At 43.6% G+C, this 18,424-nt stretch overlaps 1 protein-coding gene across 1 annotated transcript; it reads right to left on the minus strand.

Moving 5' to 3' along the window:
- Positions 1-61: 61 nt before the first annotated feature.
- On the minus strand, positions 62-18,034 carry LOC105929708 (transcription initiation factor TFIID subunit 4). Its single transcript, XM_012867594.3, has 15 exons — positions 16,894-18,034; positions 13,852-14,012; positions 13,624-13,707; positions 11,955-12,122; positions 11,758-11,880; positions 11,072-11,161; positions 8,208-8,417; positions 8,052-8,127; positions 7,859-7,964; positions 6,440-6,609; positions 6,048-6,178; positions 5,750-5,881; positions 4,747-4,803; positions 2,378-2,500; positions 62-265 (listed from the first exon to the last, which is right to left on the minus strand). Exons 1-15 carry the CDS (start codon positions 17,891-17,893, stop codon positions 107-109), a joined length of 2,790 nt encoding a protein of 929 aa, XP_012723048.2. The 5' UTR covers positions 17,894-18,034; the 3' UTR covers positions 62-106.
- Positions 18,035-18,424: the final 390 nt, after the last annotated feature.

Genomic DNA, 18,424 nt, shown 5'->3' on the forward strand with positions numbered 1-18,424 from the left:
AGAGTGCTCCTTTACCAGAACCAGCAGTGCTCTGCAACCGGGCCGTCAGGGTAACCAGCGTGGACCGCCGCGGGCGCCGCGGGCCGCTGGAGGAGCGGGGCGCTGGTCACTTCAGCAGGGCCTTGTAGAGCGTCAGAGAGCGAGCCGTGCTGCGGTCCTGCTCCAGACACAGGATGAAGTCCCTGAGGTTGACCCGGGTGATCCGCTGCCGCAGCTGCTGCCGGGAGGAGGAGGCGGGGGAGCTGGTACCGGATCCTGACGTCACCTGAGGAGAGGGGGGGGGGGGACAGGTAGAGAGGATGAGGCGGCGTCAAACTACAGAACAAAATACACAACACGTCAAAAGGTCTCTGTTCAAAGGTTCTGCTCCTGTTTGGGGTTCCGAGAGCCGATCCATCAGTTTATAACATCATTTCTCCAGGGTCACTGGTTCTGGGCAGCATCAAACTGGGTAGATCCAGAGTTACGTGGAAATAGGGATGGGCGATAAATCGATTTAATCGATTAATTCGAACTTACAATTCTTTAAGATTTCATTTTTGGAAAATCTGGATTTTATTTTGCCAATACACTCATTGGGTTTCCATGAAGAGAACAGCATGTGATGCTGAATATATGTTTAGGCAAAATTATTGTCCAAATATTGTTAAGTAGAAACTTTTTTTTACCATAATACGAGGTACTTCATTTACTTATTTACTTTTTTTTTAACTTAGTTTAAAGTTCACAAGTGCAGTGAAGCCTGTTCTTAGCTCAATGTGTAATACCACTAGCAGCAAATGTTTTGTTATATTTTCATTGTTTATAATGGCACGGCTGCCATCTTGTTTTACAAGCATGTTTCACAGCTTGTTTTTAGTTGCACTTTGAATTTAGGTCAACTCCCTGACGAAATGCTTGACATAAAAGAAAGGTTTTAAAATAATTTCTTTTTATGAAACAAAAAGGAAGAAAAAAAAAAAAATCGAAAAAAAAAAATCGATTAATCAGATTTGGTATGATAAAATCGGAGATTTATTTTTTAATCCATATCGCCCAGCCCTACGTGGAAACAGGAAGTCACCCTGTGACCTTCCACAGTGGCTCTTATTAACTTTGGCTACAAATTCTATTTTTATTATGCTATTTAAATGCAATAATATGTAATAATAATGCAGTTTTTTCTTAGAATAATTGCTTTTAATTTTTACAACAGAATGATGCTAAAAGTGCCAGTAAAATTTTATTTTAAATCAATATTTTTTCATTATGTTGGAAACAATGATTTTTTGTTTCTCCATCATTATCCACAAATATCAGCATCCCGTCCATCCTCTTTTTTTTAAACCTCAAAATAGACATAAAAAGGGTGTTTTCTTTAACAATGACAGCATATTTCCTACAGTAGATCTTTAGCAAAAATTATAACTTGTCTTTTTTCAAAAGGCCGGGCAACATTTGCGGCTCTGAACGAGTTTAATTCAGGTGGACTGTAGGAAAAATGGCTCTTTAGACTGAAAAGGTTGGAGGCCCCTGATCTAGACTCTCTGAGGAACGTGCTGGTGAAGATTCTCAGTCATCCAGGTCATGATCATTGCAAAAAAAGAAAAAAAAAGTAAAAAAAAAAAAAAAAAAAAAGGACTTTTTTCTGAAGTTTGAAGGAGATCATGGATCCTTCCTGTACAGGTGTGTCAGCAGCAGGAGGCCAGGTGACTCCCTGCCCTGGAGGCGCTGGGTGTGAGTTTCCCACCGTTCCACCAAGGAAGCCCTGCAGCTGGGGGAGGGATTCAAGAACAGCAGAGCTTCTCCCTTCTCCTGGAGTATGAGGAGTAATCTGGATCACCTCAGACTGAACAGTCTGTTCCTTTAGGACCTCTGTCAGGCCGTCCCACTCTGAGCTCAGATGATCTTTATGGATCTGAGACACCGAGTGAAACCAGCTGAGAAACCTTGTGGGAAGTCGTGAAGGTTCTCCAGCAGAACAGTCTGAACCCCTAGCCCCCGGATATGAGGGGAAAAGGGGGGGGGGGGTGTTAGTGTGAGCTGGGCAGAAGGGAGGGGTTTTTGGAGCATAAGGAATCCCCCCCCCCTCCCCTCGCTGTCAGAGCCCCAAGCTCATTTCTGCAGAGCTGCCTCCAGGGTGTGGAGGGCTGAGGGGCTCATTAGCTCCCCAGGCCGACTCTGACCCCCTTCTGTTAGGTGGATTATACCCCGGGGGGCTGATGGGTGGGGGTGGGGGGTGGGGTGGGGGGTGATGTGGCGGGGGGGGTCATGCGAGACAGTGCACTCTCAGGACAAAGAAAAGTCAGACTCCAACCTCATGGGCTGTGGGTGAGGCTTACTCTCCTGTTACTACCCACCCCCCCAAAATCACCACAAAGTCACACAAACTGATTACCTCACTGCTCCCTGAAGCTCCGCCTCCAGACTCCAGCTTGCGTTTCTTCCTCGGCCCAATGGCGGCGAGGGCCGTGAGGTTGGCATCTCGCTGTCGCATCTGAGCCAGTTCCTGCTGCTGCATCTGAAAACAGGAAGTTAGAGCGATGAGGACAGGAAGTTAGAGCTGTGAGGGCAGGAAGTTAGAGCTGTGAGGACAGGAAGTTAGAGCTGTTAGGACAGGAAGTTAGAGCTGCGAGGACAGGAAGTTAGACCTGCGAGGACAGGAAGTTAGAGCTGTTAGGACAGGAAGTTTGAGCTGCGAGGACAGGAAGTTAGAGCTGTTAGGACAGGAAGTTTGAGCTGTTAGGACAGGAAGTTTGAGCTGTTAGGACAGGAAGTTAGAACGGTGAGGACAGGAAGTTAGAGCTGTTAGGACAGGAAGTTAGAGCTGTTAGGACAGGAAGTTAGAACGGTGAGGACAGGAAGTTAGAGCTGTTAGGACAGGAAGTTAGAGCTGTTAGGACAGGAAGTCAGAGCTGTGAGGACAGGAAGTTAGAGCTGTTAGGACAGGAAGTTAGAGGTGCGAGGACAGGAAGTTAGAGCTGTTAGGACAGGAAGTTAGAGGAAGGCGTGACACGACCAGGGCTTGCTGATACAGACCCACAATAATATATGCGATACGTATCTCAATATGTTTTTGTTTTAAATAAAGTAAATATAAAAATGGCATCTCAGAATCAAAGCTTTATCCCAAATGTCTCACAGGCTAATTTTTTTTCACACTGGTGTACCATCTAGTGGCGCGCTAAATGAATTACAAACAATTTCGCTGTTAAGTGCGTAATAACTACTACAGAAGCTGCGTAGTGTCATAAATGTGACAATGTCAACATGTCCTCCATGTGTTAGCTAAAAGCTAATAGCTACGGCCATCGTGTGAAATGGTTTTTGGCATTGTTGTCAAGTTTTTTATTTTAAGTCGCTCGTAAATCCCTGTGAGTTTTTTTGGGCTCATTTCTGAACATGCAATCGCCTATTTGGACTCTAAAATAAGCAAATATAAACACCAGTAGAGACTCGGTCTTGCAGACTCTAGTTTTCTCCCGGTTAGTACTTCTTTTTTCTTTCTTGGTTACTTTCTCTTTCCTCTCGCTGGGCGAAGAGTACGTATGGTCCTCAATTTCAACAGAAAACAGCAAATAGAATGATCTACGCTCGTCTTTGCTTGTTTTCTACTCCGCCTCCACAGACAAGATGTCTTTATATATGAAACAAATGGGGAAAAATGCGTATATCTGACAAGGTTTTCCCCTTTCAGCTTCTGAAATCAATAGTGATGCAACATGGCGCCTCCCAGTGGGCACACCGACACCTATGCATTTATAAACTACTAAGTTATGAGAACACTTTCATTTTTGATTTGATGTTATTAGACTTTGCCAGAATATATATATTTATAAAAGCACTGCTTGATTTTGTTCAATAAAAGCAAAATTAGTTACACACTGTCCTGTTAAAAAAACAGCTGGTATTTACCTGCTAAAATCAAGGACAAATACACTAATTTCAAGACATTTTTACTTATATTTAGTTTTGTTTTTGCAGTGCAGAGGGAAATGTCACAAGAACACGCCCGGAAGTTTGAATTCTGTTTTGAAACGGGGATCTATAAGCAGTCCTGACCCCAGAATCCAACATGGCGGTTGCTAATACAACAAACAGTAAAGGTTCTGCATAAACACTGTTTATCAGCTCTTCTGATGGTTTGCATCTCATTAAAGCAGAAATGCACACAGAGCTGAACAGCCTCTGTCTGTCAATGTGTTGAACCCAGAAAGAAGTAATTTCCCTCAGGGATTATTAAAGTACGTCTGATTCTGAAATACAGAGGAATATGTGCCGTGTTTTTCGGACCATACGGCGCACCAAATATTCTTTGAGTACATTGTACCACATAGCATCCATCAGTAAGTACAACTTTAATCATACATACAGGTGCACCATTAGTTTTTGAGAAAATTTAAGGATTTTAAGTGCGCTTTATAGTCTGAAAATACGGTAGTCCTTAGCTAGCTGTGCTAACAGTAGTTAGCACCATACTGATTAACAATGAACTCACAATCAAAACATAATTTTTAGATCTCAGACACATGTGACGCAGCATAAATCTACTCTGACGGTAACTCTCTGGTTCAGGTCCGGTTTTTTCACCAAGCAACAACAGAACTGTAATCCAGAGGTAGACCTTTTACAGAACTTTCAGAAACCTCTTGAACTCATGTTCACCCCTCAAAAGGAGGAATTAAATCTTTAAGAACATCTCCAAATCCAAATCTGGAATGTTTCCTCTTCCCCGCTGCAGCACCAGAGCCCATTCATAGCCGTTACCTCTTTAGCCTTCTGCTTTAATCGAGCCTGCTCCGGATCCTCCTGTCGGGCCCGACTCTGAAAGAAAGACAAAAGTTCTTTAAGTTTTATTTTTTTCTACTCAAAAAAGGTTCTGATGGAAGGCGCTTTAAACCAACAAATGGTGTCATCATACAGCTGAAGTTTGACCTCTCCACTGATGTTACTGTGAGACCTGTTTATATATACTAGGGCTGTGAGATACAGAAAGAAAAATATATAGATAAAATAGAAATCATATTGATTGATATAGCGAATTATCAACAAATTCAAAACATATACACTGCAAAACATGGATCTAAAAATAAGTAAAAATGTTCTTAAAATTAGTGTTTATTTGAGCAGGTAAATAATATTATCCGCCAGTATTTTTACCCCTAAAATAAGATAATTAGACATACTGCACTTGAAATAAGACGATGGAGATTAATTATTTCTATTTTAAGTGCAAAAATCTGATTCTATTGGCAGATCATCTTATTTACCTGCTCAAATCAAGGAAGACTACATTCATTTTAAGAACATTTTACTTATTTTAAGTTCCGTTTTTGCAGTGTATTTGAAGTGCAGCCCTGGACATTTTATGCTGTTGCTTAGTGACTTATTTTTAGATGCAGAAAACACTAAATTTCAAATTCAACCAACTTTTTACCAGACCTGCACGTTTTTAAATAAGAAAAAAAGAACGCGTGCTCTCTGAACTCTTTGAAGGGGGTGGGGCTTGGTTTCTGGTTCTGCTTTGTGATTGGTTGGGACGATGTAACGACTTCAATATTAACCTACATGGCTAGAATGCATAAAGAAGGAAAAGTGTTATTCTGTTGAACTTTATTGACCCTTTTTTCTATCATCGATACATATTGTTATTGAATTATCGTCCAGCCCTAATATATCCCTGTCATCAGATGATGGAGCAGTCCTTCACACCTGAGCGTGAGGTACATATAAACAGAGCATCCGTTCCCACAGATTGACTGTCTGGTACCTTGGCGGCCTTCAGCAGAATCTCTCGCTCCTGTTCGTCCTTTCGCTGTTTCTCCATCCGCTCCAACGCCTCGAAGAACCGCAGCTGGGATCGAACGTCCGACGTCTGCTCGTAGGTCAGGCTCCCTTCATCCTGACGGAGGAAGACGGTGCAGCAGTTACCGGACCAACAGAGCCGACAGCATCCTGGCTCACGATTAACACATCAATAATATCTTGTGTTTACCCCTCCCCAATTAAATCAGTTTAGCAGGCTGGAATATAGGGCCACTACAAAGGCTACACACGCGGGTTCTTACCTTAGCTCCGTCTGCGCGGTGCTGAGCAATCACAGAGGCCTTCTCCAGCAGCGAGCGCAGCCTGGACTCGGTGGCGTGCGAGATGAGGTTCACGACGTCCAGCGGCACCTCGGTCACTCCCAGCTTCTTGGCTGAGGAGCAGAACCAGACGGACCCATCAGCACAGAACCGACTCAGCAGCAGTGAGAGCAGAAACAATGCTGACACGTCAGATCCTCCCCAGCAGCACCAGAAAAAAAAAAAACGTTAAGCATCTGTTGCTCTCTTGAATGGCACCAAAAAAATTATTATTATCACTATTCAATTACACATGTTGAAAGGGAGCCATGATGAAGCAATGGCGGTGGTGCAGTGGCTCCCCCTGGTGGTGAAGACGCATAAATTGGACTCACCTGAGTCCAGGATGCGGCGGTGCAGCAGGCCCGGAGGCAGGAAGGATTCGTCCTTACAGGACCGGATCTTCGTGCCGACTAGCTCCGAGCTTGTTGCTAGGATACGGGCATTTTCCTCGTTAAGGTTGACCCCGGCCATGGACGCCACGTCGTTGATGTCGTCATCGTCTCTGTGAGAGAGGATCTTTCAGATTTGACTCTCTTAAACTGAACGATAACTTTGATAAAACCCGGTAAAGCTGCTGAGTGTGACGTTTTGTTTTTGCTTACAGTCTTCCTGCTGTAACACGTGAGTTTGTCTGTTACATCAGGATCCCGCAGAAGAGGAGGGGGCAGTGAGAACAAGGGGAGAAAACTAACGCCGCTGACAAATTAACTGGGCTAAAACGTCAGAAACACCTGATCTGAGACAAACTCAGACGCCTTGTGAAAATGGTTTCTACACGATCCCGGATAAAAGTTCCTGCAGCCGCACTGAACCGGAAGATTCTCATCCGCAGTTTAAAACTTTAGGGCTGGATTTTACTAACCTGACTCAAGCCAGATTGATGTCGCTCCACCTAGCTTCACTCACATCCATCTGGGACATCTCCCATAGAGAGTGATTTCTCCAACCAATTTTATTGTCCAGCCAATCAGGACGCAGGGCTGGAGTTTCATAGATGTGACGTAGTGGAGAAGCGACCGTGACGTGAGACTGTTTTGATAACAATGGCGGCTCGCATCGAGGAAGCAAGCGTTAACATTGATGCTGCTATTTCTTCCGTGTTGTCCAATCTACCTAATATTGTTTCATTAAAAGAACATCAGAGAACGGCTCTGAAGGCTTTTGTTGGTGGAAACCATGTTTTCACCCTTCTCCTGACCGGATTTAGCGAGTTTTGTTTTTTGGGGCGCGCCTGTGGCGGAGCGGTTAGCGTGAACCATATTAGGAGGCCTTTAGTCCTCAACGCGGTCGGCCCGGGATCGACTCCGACCCGCGGCACTTTGCCGCCTGTCTTCCCCCCTCTTCCTGTCAGCTCACTGTCAATAAAACGCGTGCCACTAGAGCCGCAAATACATAAAAAAAATTTTTTTTCCCTGCGTCGCTCTCATCAGCGTCACGGGTTAGCTTCAGTGTGAGTGGTTGAAATAGCACGTCGATAAAGATGACAGACAAGTGGCTTATCCAATCATATGCAAGGATTTTTGATAAGGCCCAGCCTTCAATAAAGGCAATTCCTATGGCGGTGTCCCAGATGGATGTGAGCGGAGCTAGGCGGAACGACATACATCTGGCTAGAGTCAGGCTAGGATTTTACTACAGCGACCACTAACACAGTCTAGTGATGCCGATTTGGATCATTATTTAGACCCTGCAGTTACTGGCTCAAACAAACATGGGAAATTATCAGGTTTAAAACGAAGGCTTGGACTCACCTGAAGGTCCCGCCCCCTGGATCGGTCGGTTTCTTCTGATTGGCCTGGGCTCCCAGGTGGACAGGAGGTTTACCCGCCATGGTCGAGGGACCTCGTAACAGCGTGGCTGCACGCAGAGAGCAGGTATGAAGACATCAACACACCGAGAGAGCGCCAATAATCAGCCAGGTGGTTGCGTAGGATACATCCTCACCTTGATGTCTGAGTGGCTGACTGAGGACCACGGGAGAGCGGGCCTGGATAGTCTGGACTGCAGTTCTGCCCATCGCCTGGAGCAGAAACCGAGACACATCATTATGTTGTTCAGCTTCCTGTCAACATTAAATCAGCGCTGCGACGAAAACCCCACCGGAGAACACGTGGCTGAGCGTACCACAGCCGCCGTGTTAGCGACAGGCGGGTTCAGGCGGACCGTGGTTCCTGCCGTGTTGACGGGCTGCAGCGGCCTGATGATGGTGGCGGCGGCGACAGTCTGAGGCGGAGCCGAGGTGGTGGGCGGAGCCGTTGTCAGAGACTGCTGGCTGTTGAGCAGAGTCTGACGCAGAGCCGGGAGGCTTTTCTGAGGAGGTACGCAGCGTTAATCACTACAGGAAGCGGCTGGGAAAGGTTTGCTAATCTTATCCGTAGATAAAAATGGGTTTTAAAACCAAATGCCCCAGCTATAATTAATGCAACTAACTTCTAATGGTGCTACAGAACGTGTGCCCATACAGAAAATATCAGGTACAAACACCCACAGGTGCTGGGATCCAGGTTCTAAGTGTTCACTTATATACAGAAAGAAAGTAATTTATTTATTTATTTATTTCACCCTCTTTTCTCAGGTATCACTTTACTCATGTCAGCTTAAATAATAATAATAATACATATGATTTAGCAATTGTTACTCTATTGTATCTGTTGCTTTATGTCTGTTGGTTGTGCTGTTCTTTTTGTGTCTCTTTCCAGGTGATGAAGCAGACGGAAGACGTTTTATCATTCTCTCCCTTTTATCTCTTCTTTCTTTCACCTCCTCTTTCTTTTTTTTCTCTTCTTGTTCTTCCTTTACTCTCCTACTTTCCCACCATAGTGTCCACATAATTTGAAATTCTCCCCGCAGGAATCACAATAAAACTATTTAAATGCATAAATCAAGCGGAGCACTATGGCGAAAGCTGATTGCTCCACTTGTGAAAGCAAAATTTGTTGAGCTCTAACTGGCATTTAAACATCAATTCCTATTGCCACATTGCTAGACAGGACACTGGGGAAAAAAAAAAAAAAAAAAAAAATAAAATAAAATAAAATATATATATATATATATATATATATATATATATATATATATATATATATATATATATATATAGTCTTATTTAAAAATGTCTAAACCTCGACATTGACTGTTGTATTGGGTTATAACCGATCTATCCAGGCGTCTCCGCTTATACTACTATGTTCATAGAAATAAATCCAAACAAAAATCTACAGTCAGTTCTATACTTTACACTTTTAGAACATAAAATAAAAATTATTTCATAAATCTAAAAAGATTTCCTGATTGAAGCGTATCGAAGCGTGACTTTGAAACATGAATACGTACTGAACCATGACTATGGTAATAAACTTCAAATAACTTAGTTAAAGGGACAACTAATTTAGCTTTTAATTAGCAAAAATCTAACATATTCTGTCAAAGTCTAATAAACTCACAACAGAAAGGAGGAGCGTTGTGTGATGCAGCTCTAAGGAGGGGCGCAGGCCATTAACCAGCTACCGTAGTTGGGTCAAGCTAAAGACAAGCTACCGTTAGCTTGTTGACCGGGAGGTTTTTTCCCCAGACGGGAACTTTACTGACCGTTTTATGTTGCTCTCAAACATCCAGGCTTTTAAAATAAACAAACAACACTCAACCTGCCGGAGGGGTGGGTGCAGGGTCTGAAATTAACACTCGACAGACATCAAATGCGAGTAAATTCTCCCTTTGCTAAGTAGATTTCAGAGGGCTAGCTGCCACACGGCGAGTAAATGTTTGTACCAAATAAGTCGTGTTTTTCAGTCATCATTTCAGTGGAAGCTTCTTTATGTTCCTCTGCTGTCAGTATGTATGACAAACGCGCAAGTACACAAACACTCACACATGTGACGCGAGAACGACACCAGCTACGTTGTGTCGGTTTGCTAACGGCTAGCATTTAGCTCAGGCTAATTACGTAGCGGGATTATGTGGAGATTTAAAGCAAGGGTCAGTCAGAAATAATATTTTGGCTGGTAAAACATTATAGTTGAAAAAGCTTGAATATTATGGTTTATTGTGATAATTTTATAGATTTTCCAACAAAATGTGTTATCGTGACAGGCCTAATTTGTCACATTTATGAATCCCTCGCGACTTCTGCAGTAGTTATTACACGCTTAACGGTGAGGTAGTTTGTAACTCATTCATGGTGCACCAGTGTAAAAACCTAACACACCGGGACTTTAACATCTGATCGATGACATTATTAACAACTAATGAACACAAACCGTATTTTTCAGTATGTGTTATTATTTACTATATTTGACACCAAGCTATAAATTGCATTTATTTAGAAAATTATTTCACAAAATTCAAGACCAGAAACTAATATTTAATCTGGTAAGGTAACTTATTAAACTACACAGCTGCATCCACAACATGCAGAATAACACGAAACACGGTCGGTAAAGCTCCTGAACGTATATCAGTGAAGCTGTAAACCATCCGGATAACGAAAGCTACCGCTAGCTTAAGCGGTACAGGAGCAGCATAGCTTTCGCATGCCTAGAGCGCCCTCTTGCAGCTATAGACGGTACTGTTTACTCCTTGGTTCATGTTGGTCGGTATGAGTTACCATTTAAAAACATGTTATATAGATGATATACGTTGCACCTGACTATAAGTCGCAAGATCAGACAAAATGTGGGAAAAAAGTGCGCTTATAGTCTGAAAAATACGGTAAAATCATGTTGTTAACTTAATCCTATGTTAACATTGCATAACACATCAGTTCCATTTATCTAATCTCATTTCTTTGATAACTGAAGTTAATTATGGTCTAGTTAATAAACATAGCTATTAACTTATATGTATTATATGATAATAACAAACATAACATTTAATTACTGTAGATATGAGGTTTTAATTGCATTTACATCATCTGCCCTTGTTTGACAGTGCAACTTTAACCGCAGGTATTTTAACAGGACAGGTACCTTGAGGAAGGGGATGAGGTAGGGCTGTGGGGAGGACTTCAGCTCAGCCTGCAGTCGAGACGTGAACTCCTCAGGTTCAATCTTTGCGTCCTGAGCACAAACACGTGTGTTAAAGCGTGAAGACGTACAGAGAGACACCTTAGCGAGAACTCCAGGTAAACATGAAGAAAGCCAGACAATTCAAAGTTCACGATGAAAACATAAGAAAAGGCGGACTACTGATCGCTACTTTGGCCCAAATTTAATCACATAAAGATATGTCACACACGCACATTGATTTGTTCTGCGATGTAGAGCCGTGTGTCATCTGTGTAGTTATGTAACTACTGTTCGTTATAGTCCGAGTTAGTGGGAGCAAGTAGGATCCTGATCCTTGGGAAACCCCATATGTGATTTTTTTTTTTTTTCAAATCCGATTAAAAGTTACCTACTGACACAAAAAAGTTCCTGTACTTCATGTAAGACTTAAACCAGTTAGGCACTGAACCAAAATGGCCGACACAGTTCTACAGTCGCTCCAGTAATACATGGTCAACTAACTTCTTAATCAATCACTTAATCTGGATGGCATTAAATTGGCCTCTGGTAATAAAGTAAAAAAAAACCTTGCTGTTATTTTTTTAAAATCCCATATTAAACAGGTTTGCTGAAGAAAGGACAGCAGAGACCGGATTTTAACTTCTTACAAGGAGGTCCTGGACGAGGGCCTTCACATTCTTGGACGTCTCCGGGGACGGGGAGTTGTGAGACGCCAGCTTGATGAGCGTGGACAGGAAGTTTTTGCATTTCTTCACGTTTTCCTGCATTTCCTGTTGGGCACAAACGTGCGTTAAAAAACCTGCAGGGGCAGTCAGGAAACATTTAGAGCAGACAAGGGGCCGACCTGCGACACCACGGGGGCCCGGGACCCCGGCGCCGCAGCGGGAGGCGGCGTGGCAGCGGCGGCCAGGGGAGCAGGCTTGACTGTCGGCGTCACTCCCGCCGTGATCACCGTGGGGGTCTTCTGAGGCGCCGCCATCTTCACGGGTCCAGCAGCAGGAACCGTGAGGGGCTACAGGAGACAGAGGAACATGGTGAGAACCGGTTCAGAGCTTTGGTGGGACCCATGACCGGTTCTGACCCTCAATCTGAAGATCTGATAATTGGTAAAGAGCGTCCACATGGGTGTAATCTTAAACCAGTAGTGCAGCTGTTATAATTTTGTTTTTAGAGCATTGTGGAGAGGTTTAAAGCTGGGTTAGGTTCTGTCCAGGGTTCCTACAGCATAAGACAATTTAAATGTAAGACTTTTTAAGACTTTTTAATGCCACTCGAAATAAAAAGATAAGACCAACTTGACGATAAACAAGATAAACCAGGTTGCGACAACTTCACCCAAATGTTTATTTTAACATAAACCATTACTTTCTGGCCCAGTAGACATGTTTAAAATATAGGAAGAAAGCTAAAAAACACACAAATTACAGATATATTTTTAACAAGTACTGAACTGAATTCACAAACTTTGTTTTGTTCCCTACTAAAATAAACTATAAATCAGTTTTAAAAACCACAACATAACCAGTGCCAACTCTTTTTTGCAGCTATGGTCCGGCCGCAACAGTTTTTATTGGTTCCGCTATCGGGACAGAACCTATAATGGTTACGTTGAGCCGTTTGGTAAATTTAAAAATATATAATCGTGTAAATTATTTTACTGTTTGGTAAGGATTACAAAAATAAAATCCTATTTATGACCTGGTAACAATTTTAAGACCTAAGAAAGACTGATTTAAGACATTTTAATGCTAATTAAGGCCTTAGTTTTATATTACAGTATTCAATGACTTTTAATACTTTTTAAGGATCCGCGGGAACCCTGCCTGTCCACTAAAAATTGACCAAATCTGGTTCTTATCGACGGACGGTAAAAAGAAAAAAACACCGTTTAAGAAAGTGATAAGAGGTCCTGTTTGCGGTTTGCCACAAGCCATTTAGAAAACCCAATTAAGAACAAGCTGCTCTGCTCAGATCAAAACTCAACTTTAGGCCCACTTGATTTTGTAAAGTGCCTTGAGATGACATGTTTCATGATTTGGCGCTATATAAATAAAATTGAATTGAATTGAATTGAATTGAAATTTAGACTCAGGGAGGTTGACTAGTAAAATGCACTCCGCACTTTCCAGATTTTTATTTGTAAAAATGCATTAATGTGTTATTTTATTTTATCCAAGGGTTTTTTAGAGAAAACCTTGTTCCCTTAACTTCGTTTTTTGCTGTCCACATAACATCCCAGTAACATACTCCGAGGTCTGCGGTTGTAATGTGACCCAGTTAGGAGCCGCATGAGCCAACAGTTGTTTGGTGATGTCATCATGACAGAAATCGCAATCAACCAGGAAGTGACAGACACGTTCTGCAGCAGCTGATCCAAGTCACAGGAGGCCCCCCTCTGATCGGTTTTCCAGAATACAAACTGTAACTACTCTGCCTTCCTGAGGTTTGGACCGTGTGAAGCGGAGCCGTGATCCGTCCCTTCACCTGTTCCACCTCACGGCAGGTGAACTCACCTGTACAGTGGCGGTGGAGGGAGACTGGACTATTCTGGTGGGAGTGGGTGAAGCCAGCCGGACCGCCTGGGGGCCTCCGGGCGCCTGCAGACAAGAGAGAAGGAAAAATAAAAACAACAGTTAGTTTCAGAACCAAATAATTTAGAAGTTACAGATTTATTACTCAGAATTTACGACGATATTCAGTCCAGTTCTGATGAACCCACATCAGGCATGGAGAACACTCACCGTGGGGGCGGTGCTGACCCGGATGGTGGGTGCGGCCAGCGGCGCCGCGGGTCTCTGGGTCACCACCGTCTGCCCCTGCTGCAGCTTGGCCTGAGCCTGGGCCAGAGCCTGCTGAGGAACCAAGACCAGCTGACCCGTCTCGGTCCGGACCAGAACCATGCCTGCAGGGGAGAAGGATCACAGCCATTGATCGAAAGCGGCTCTACAGGCGGAAAGAATCAGAACCGCCGGGCTGGAAGTGACTCTGAAGGAAAAACCGGTCGATCTGATCCGCTGGATCCCCACAGCTTCATCAAAAATGTATTTTTTTATTTTCTGCTCTTCTCTTTGTTCTCAGCTTCCTCTAATCGGCTCTCCCACATCAACCCCTGGATTCAGGATGAAACACAGTCCAGAAAAGGTCCAGACAGTCGGAAGACGCTGTAACTACAGAACTGGTTAAAATTAAAAGTGTCTCTGCAAAAGATCAGAAGGGATTTGCATGCTTCTCTCCGTCTCTGCAGAGCGTCATGAAACGATATGAAGAATCTGCAGGAACTACGGGAAAAAAAAGCCTGATCTGGACAGGCTTTTTGGACTATTTGGATTTTATTTTGTCAATGCACTCATTGGGCATCCATGAGGAGAGCAGCAGCAATGCTGGATATATGTTTAGATAAATATATTATATAAAATTTTTTTACCATAATACATGACACTTTAATTTGCTTTTTTCTTTAAGTTAGTTTAAAGTTGCACCAGTGAAGTGAAGCCCGTTTGTGGCTCATTGTGTAAAACCGCTAGCAGCAAACTTTTTGTTATATTTTCATTGTCAAAAATGGCCGCCATCTTGTTTTACAAGCATCTTTCACAGCATTTAATTACTTTGAATTCAGACAAACTCCCAGACAAAATGCTTGAAACAAAAGCAAGTTTTTAAAATAATTTAATTTGGGAAATGGAAAGGACTATTTTTTTTATTTTTAAGCCATATCGTCCAGCCCTATTTGGGGATAGAGGTAGTATCATGGTATGGGATGGTATCAGTGGTCTTCAAAAAGTTAATTAATACTTAAATAATGGCAGCGTCAAAGGAAGAAGAGCCCAGCAGAAACTTTAGAGACTTTAAGGCCTCATCTTGGGCAGAGAGTCTTTTCCACCGTGATTGACAATATGTTAAATGTTACACTATTAAATGTTTTTTTAAGCACAGTATTTATGTTTATTGGGCTAACTGACATGCAGTCACAGCCACACAGTTACCTAGGAAGCTGTAAATAATGTTTTATTGTCGATTTTATCAATTATCACAATAGCACCTCAATACATTGCGATAACATTTTAAGTCCATATCCTCCAACCCTTTTACAAACACGCTCTAAAGACACGGCTGCTGGAACGGCCTCATTAGGGAACGTCGGGGAAGTTAGGAGCCTCGATCCAGTGATGTTAGACAGCTTAAGCTGCTTTTGGAGGAAGAGTGAGACCAATCAACACCTGTATCACGGATGGGATGATCGATGTCAGGATAGATTTCACTTTGTGGGAGAAGGAATTGGAAAGTCACAAAGAGGGGAATAAACGGCACCGCTACAAGCGAAACCACCCTGCAGGAAGACAGCCGCTCCAAACAAAATCCATTTGGCTGCAGAGATCAAGCTTTATTGTCATTATGCGTTACCATGATTAACTACACATCATCTTGATTGTATAATTTTTTTTTTTAAACTACTTGATTGCACCAGCCAAACACATCAGCGTGCTTATAGTCTTTATCAGCTAATGGGCTCATTTTCAGACGACAGCACTAACAATAGATCATTATGGTTCTGAATCCCCATCAAAGTCTCTCTCAACATGTCTCAGAGGGAAAAGCTGTTAAGGTTTTAACTGAGATCACATTTTCTCAGCGGCTGCGGTTTCGGAACCTGTCGGAAGGGACGTTAGCTCCAAAAAACGCCTCCGAGGAGTTATTAACGACGCCATGAACGAATCTGCTGAGAACCTGGGAACATTGTGCATTCAGAGAATCGGCTCTAACTGACCTGGCTTTTATTTATATATTTATATATATATATATATATATATATATATATATATATATATATATATATATATATATATATATATATATATATTAGGACTGTGCATAAAGACTGATACAAAGACTCATATTGATGTTTTTAAAAACGATTTAATATCGATATTCTGCCTTTCAATGTCAATATAACTCCCAACCCCTAGAGGGCGTTATTACAACGCGTCATTACTGTTCACAGCGAGGAAGAGCAAGTGAGACGAATTTGCGGAACGGCCAACAGGATTTTAGAAATCAGACGTTTTTGGTTTCTGTGATATTGAACATTAAACCAAATGCACTTTATTTTCCTGTTAATATGTCAGTTTTCAATAAATTGAACATAAATAAAATATGTGGCTGGTTTTGTTGATTGAATGACTTTGAGCATTAATTAATTAATAATTAATAAATATCGATATTGGAGTCAAATCAAATCAAGCTCAGTATCAAGAATCAGATCGAATCGGCTCATCCTAAATGATACCCAGCCCTTATATATATATATATATATATATATATATATATATATATATATATATATATATATATATATATATATATATATACACATACACTCACATTGGATAAGCAAAAAAATGATAGAAATTTTTAATTCTGGATTAAATAAAAATAAAAGTCGCTGGTTTGATTGATCAGCCGACAATAGAGCCCTGAAAAATGTTTAGAGTAGGGGGGGGGGCATAATTTCTCATTAGAAATAGCAGAAAATCACAAGAACAGCCTGGTGCTGCACCAATTTCCAACCTGCGACCGAACCATCTGCTCCATAAACACAGAAAACAGCAGGAGACGGCAGATGAGTCAGAAGAACGTTTGGATCTTTGGTTCAGATAAACAGTTTTAATCAACGGGTTCTGACGAGCTGGACCAGAACCAGGACCCACCATCAGGAGACCCACCAATCAGCAAGCACATCAACCCCAACACGTGATCAGGTGACCCATTGACAGGTGTGGACTCACCTGGAGGCATGGTGAAGCCAGGTGGCAGCTGAATGGTGGTCTGCTGCTGGGGCCGAACAGCGAGGGTGGTCTGGGGGGCAACCGCCCGGGTCGTAGCGGTCACCAGTCCGGGTCTCTGCGGCTGGATGGAAGTGGCACCTCCAACAGGAGCGCCGGCCGGCCTCACCACCCCCAAGGCAGGCTGCGCCACCCCATTGATGGCGGATTTGGCCCCCGCCAGAGTGGTGGCGGACCCGGTTTGGGTCTGGATGATGGAGGCCTGGGCTGCAGCTGGAGGGGGGGTGCTGGTCACCAGCAGCTTGGTGTGCATCAGAGGGTTGCTGTGGTTCAGGACCTGAGCGGCTGGAAGGGAGGGAGAACCTTTGGGGTCCAAACCATTCTGGGCGGCGCTGATCACGGGGCTGGGGTGTCCCTGCAGGGTCACGGCGGGGGAGCCCGCCGGGGACTGGGGGGCAGGAGGTCCAGGCTGTGAACCCACAGACCCGCTGGGTGGTGGGGGGCCGGGTGAGCCCTCCACCTTGACGGCCCCGGGGCTCCCGTTCAGCGACTGTACGCTGGGAGAGGAGGTCCGGATCGCCTCCAACGGGCTGGGAGCCAGGACGGCAGCCCGGGGGAAGCTAGCAGCGGGCTGGCTGCTCAGAGTTACCGGTGCGGGTAACGCGGTCAGAGGGGGAGCTCCTACCGGCTGCAGCCCGGTCCCGGTGTTTCTTATCGTCCCGGCGGTAACGGCGGAGGGAACGGTCTGTTCCGAGAGAGGCTGGTTGGCGCCGGGTTCCCGGGTCGACCCCGCAGTTTGGTGCCCTTGTTGAGGCTCCGAAGACCCCGCTTTCCCTGAGAGGTGGCCGGCCACCGCCACGTCCCGCTTCCCGTTCGGATCAGAAGCCGCGGGAGGTTTTCTGTCGCCCAGCTGGGACTCCAGGGAGCCCACCAGGTCGCTGACCGCCTTCTCGTCCACCTCGGTGGACAGCATGTCCTCCAGCGGGTCGGGGGCTCCCGCCATCTTTGATGCTTCGCTGTTGTGCAAATCGTTTTTTAGAATGTACGCATGCGCCGAGGATCCGGTTGCATTCGGAGCATAGATCTAGACGTAGCAAATGTTTTGTGAACTGTGGGAAAAGCAGAATCGGTCGGTTGGTGTTTTCACGGTAACGTCACACTATATATGGAACAACACGTCAGTCCAAAAGTTACAGCATAACACATTAGGTTTTAAATGAATCAGAGGAACGGAAAAAAAACACCAAGTATTCAACGAAACAGTCCTCAAAATGTCAACAATTTCGTAATTCTCAGGCCATATCTGTCGGTATGAATTGTTATTTATTACTTATTTTTATCTCTGGGTCCTTTACATATATCCATCCAAAATAAAATCGAATTAAAACAAATGTAATGTTTGTTTTCAGTTATCTCATCTCATCACGTACTATTTAATTGTTTAAGTTGATAGGTGTGTCAAAATCTTTATGATATTAAATAGAAAAGCAAAATTTTAGCAGTTATTTTGTGTTTTTACAGATAAGTAACTTTT

Source organism: Fundulus heteroclitus, chromosome 2 (genome assembly GCF_011125445.2).
Source record: "Fundulus heteroclitus isolate FHET01 chromosome 2, MU-UCD_Fhet_4.1, whole genome shotgun sequence".
NCBI lineage: Eukaryota > Metazoa > Chordata > Actinopteri > Cyprinodontiformes > Fundulidae > Fundulus > Fundulus heteroclitus.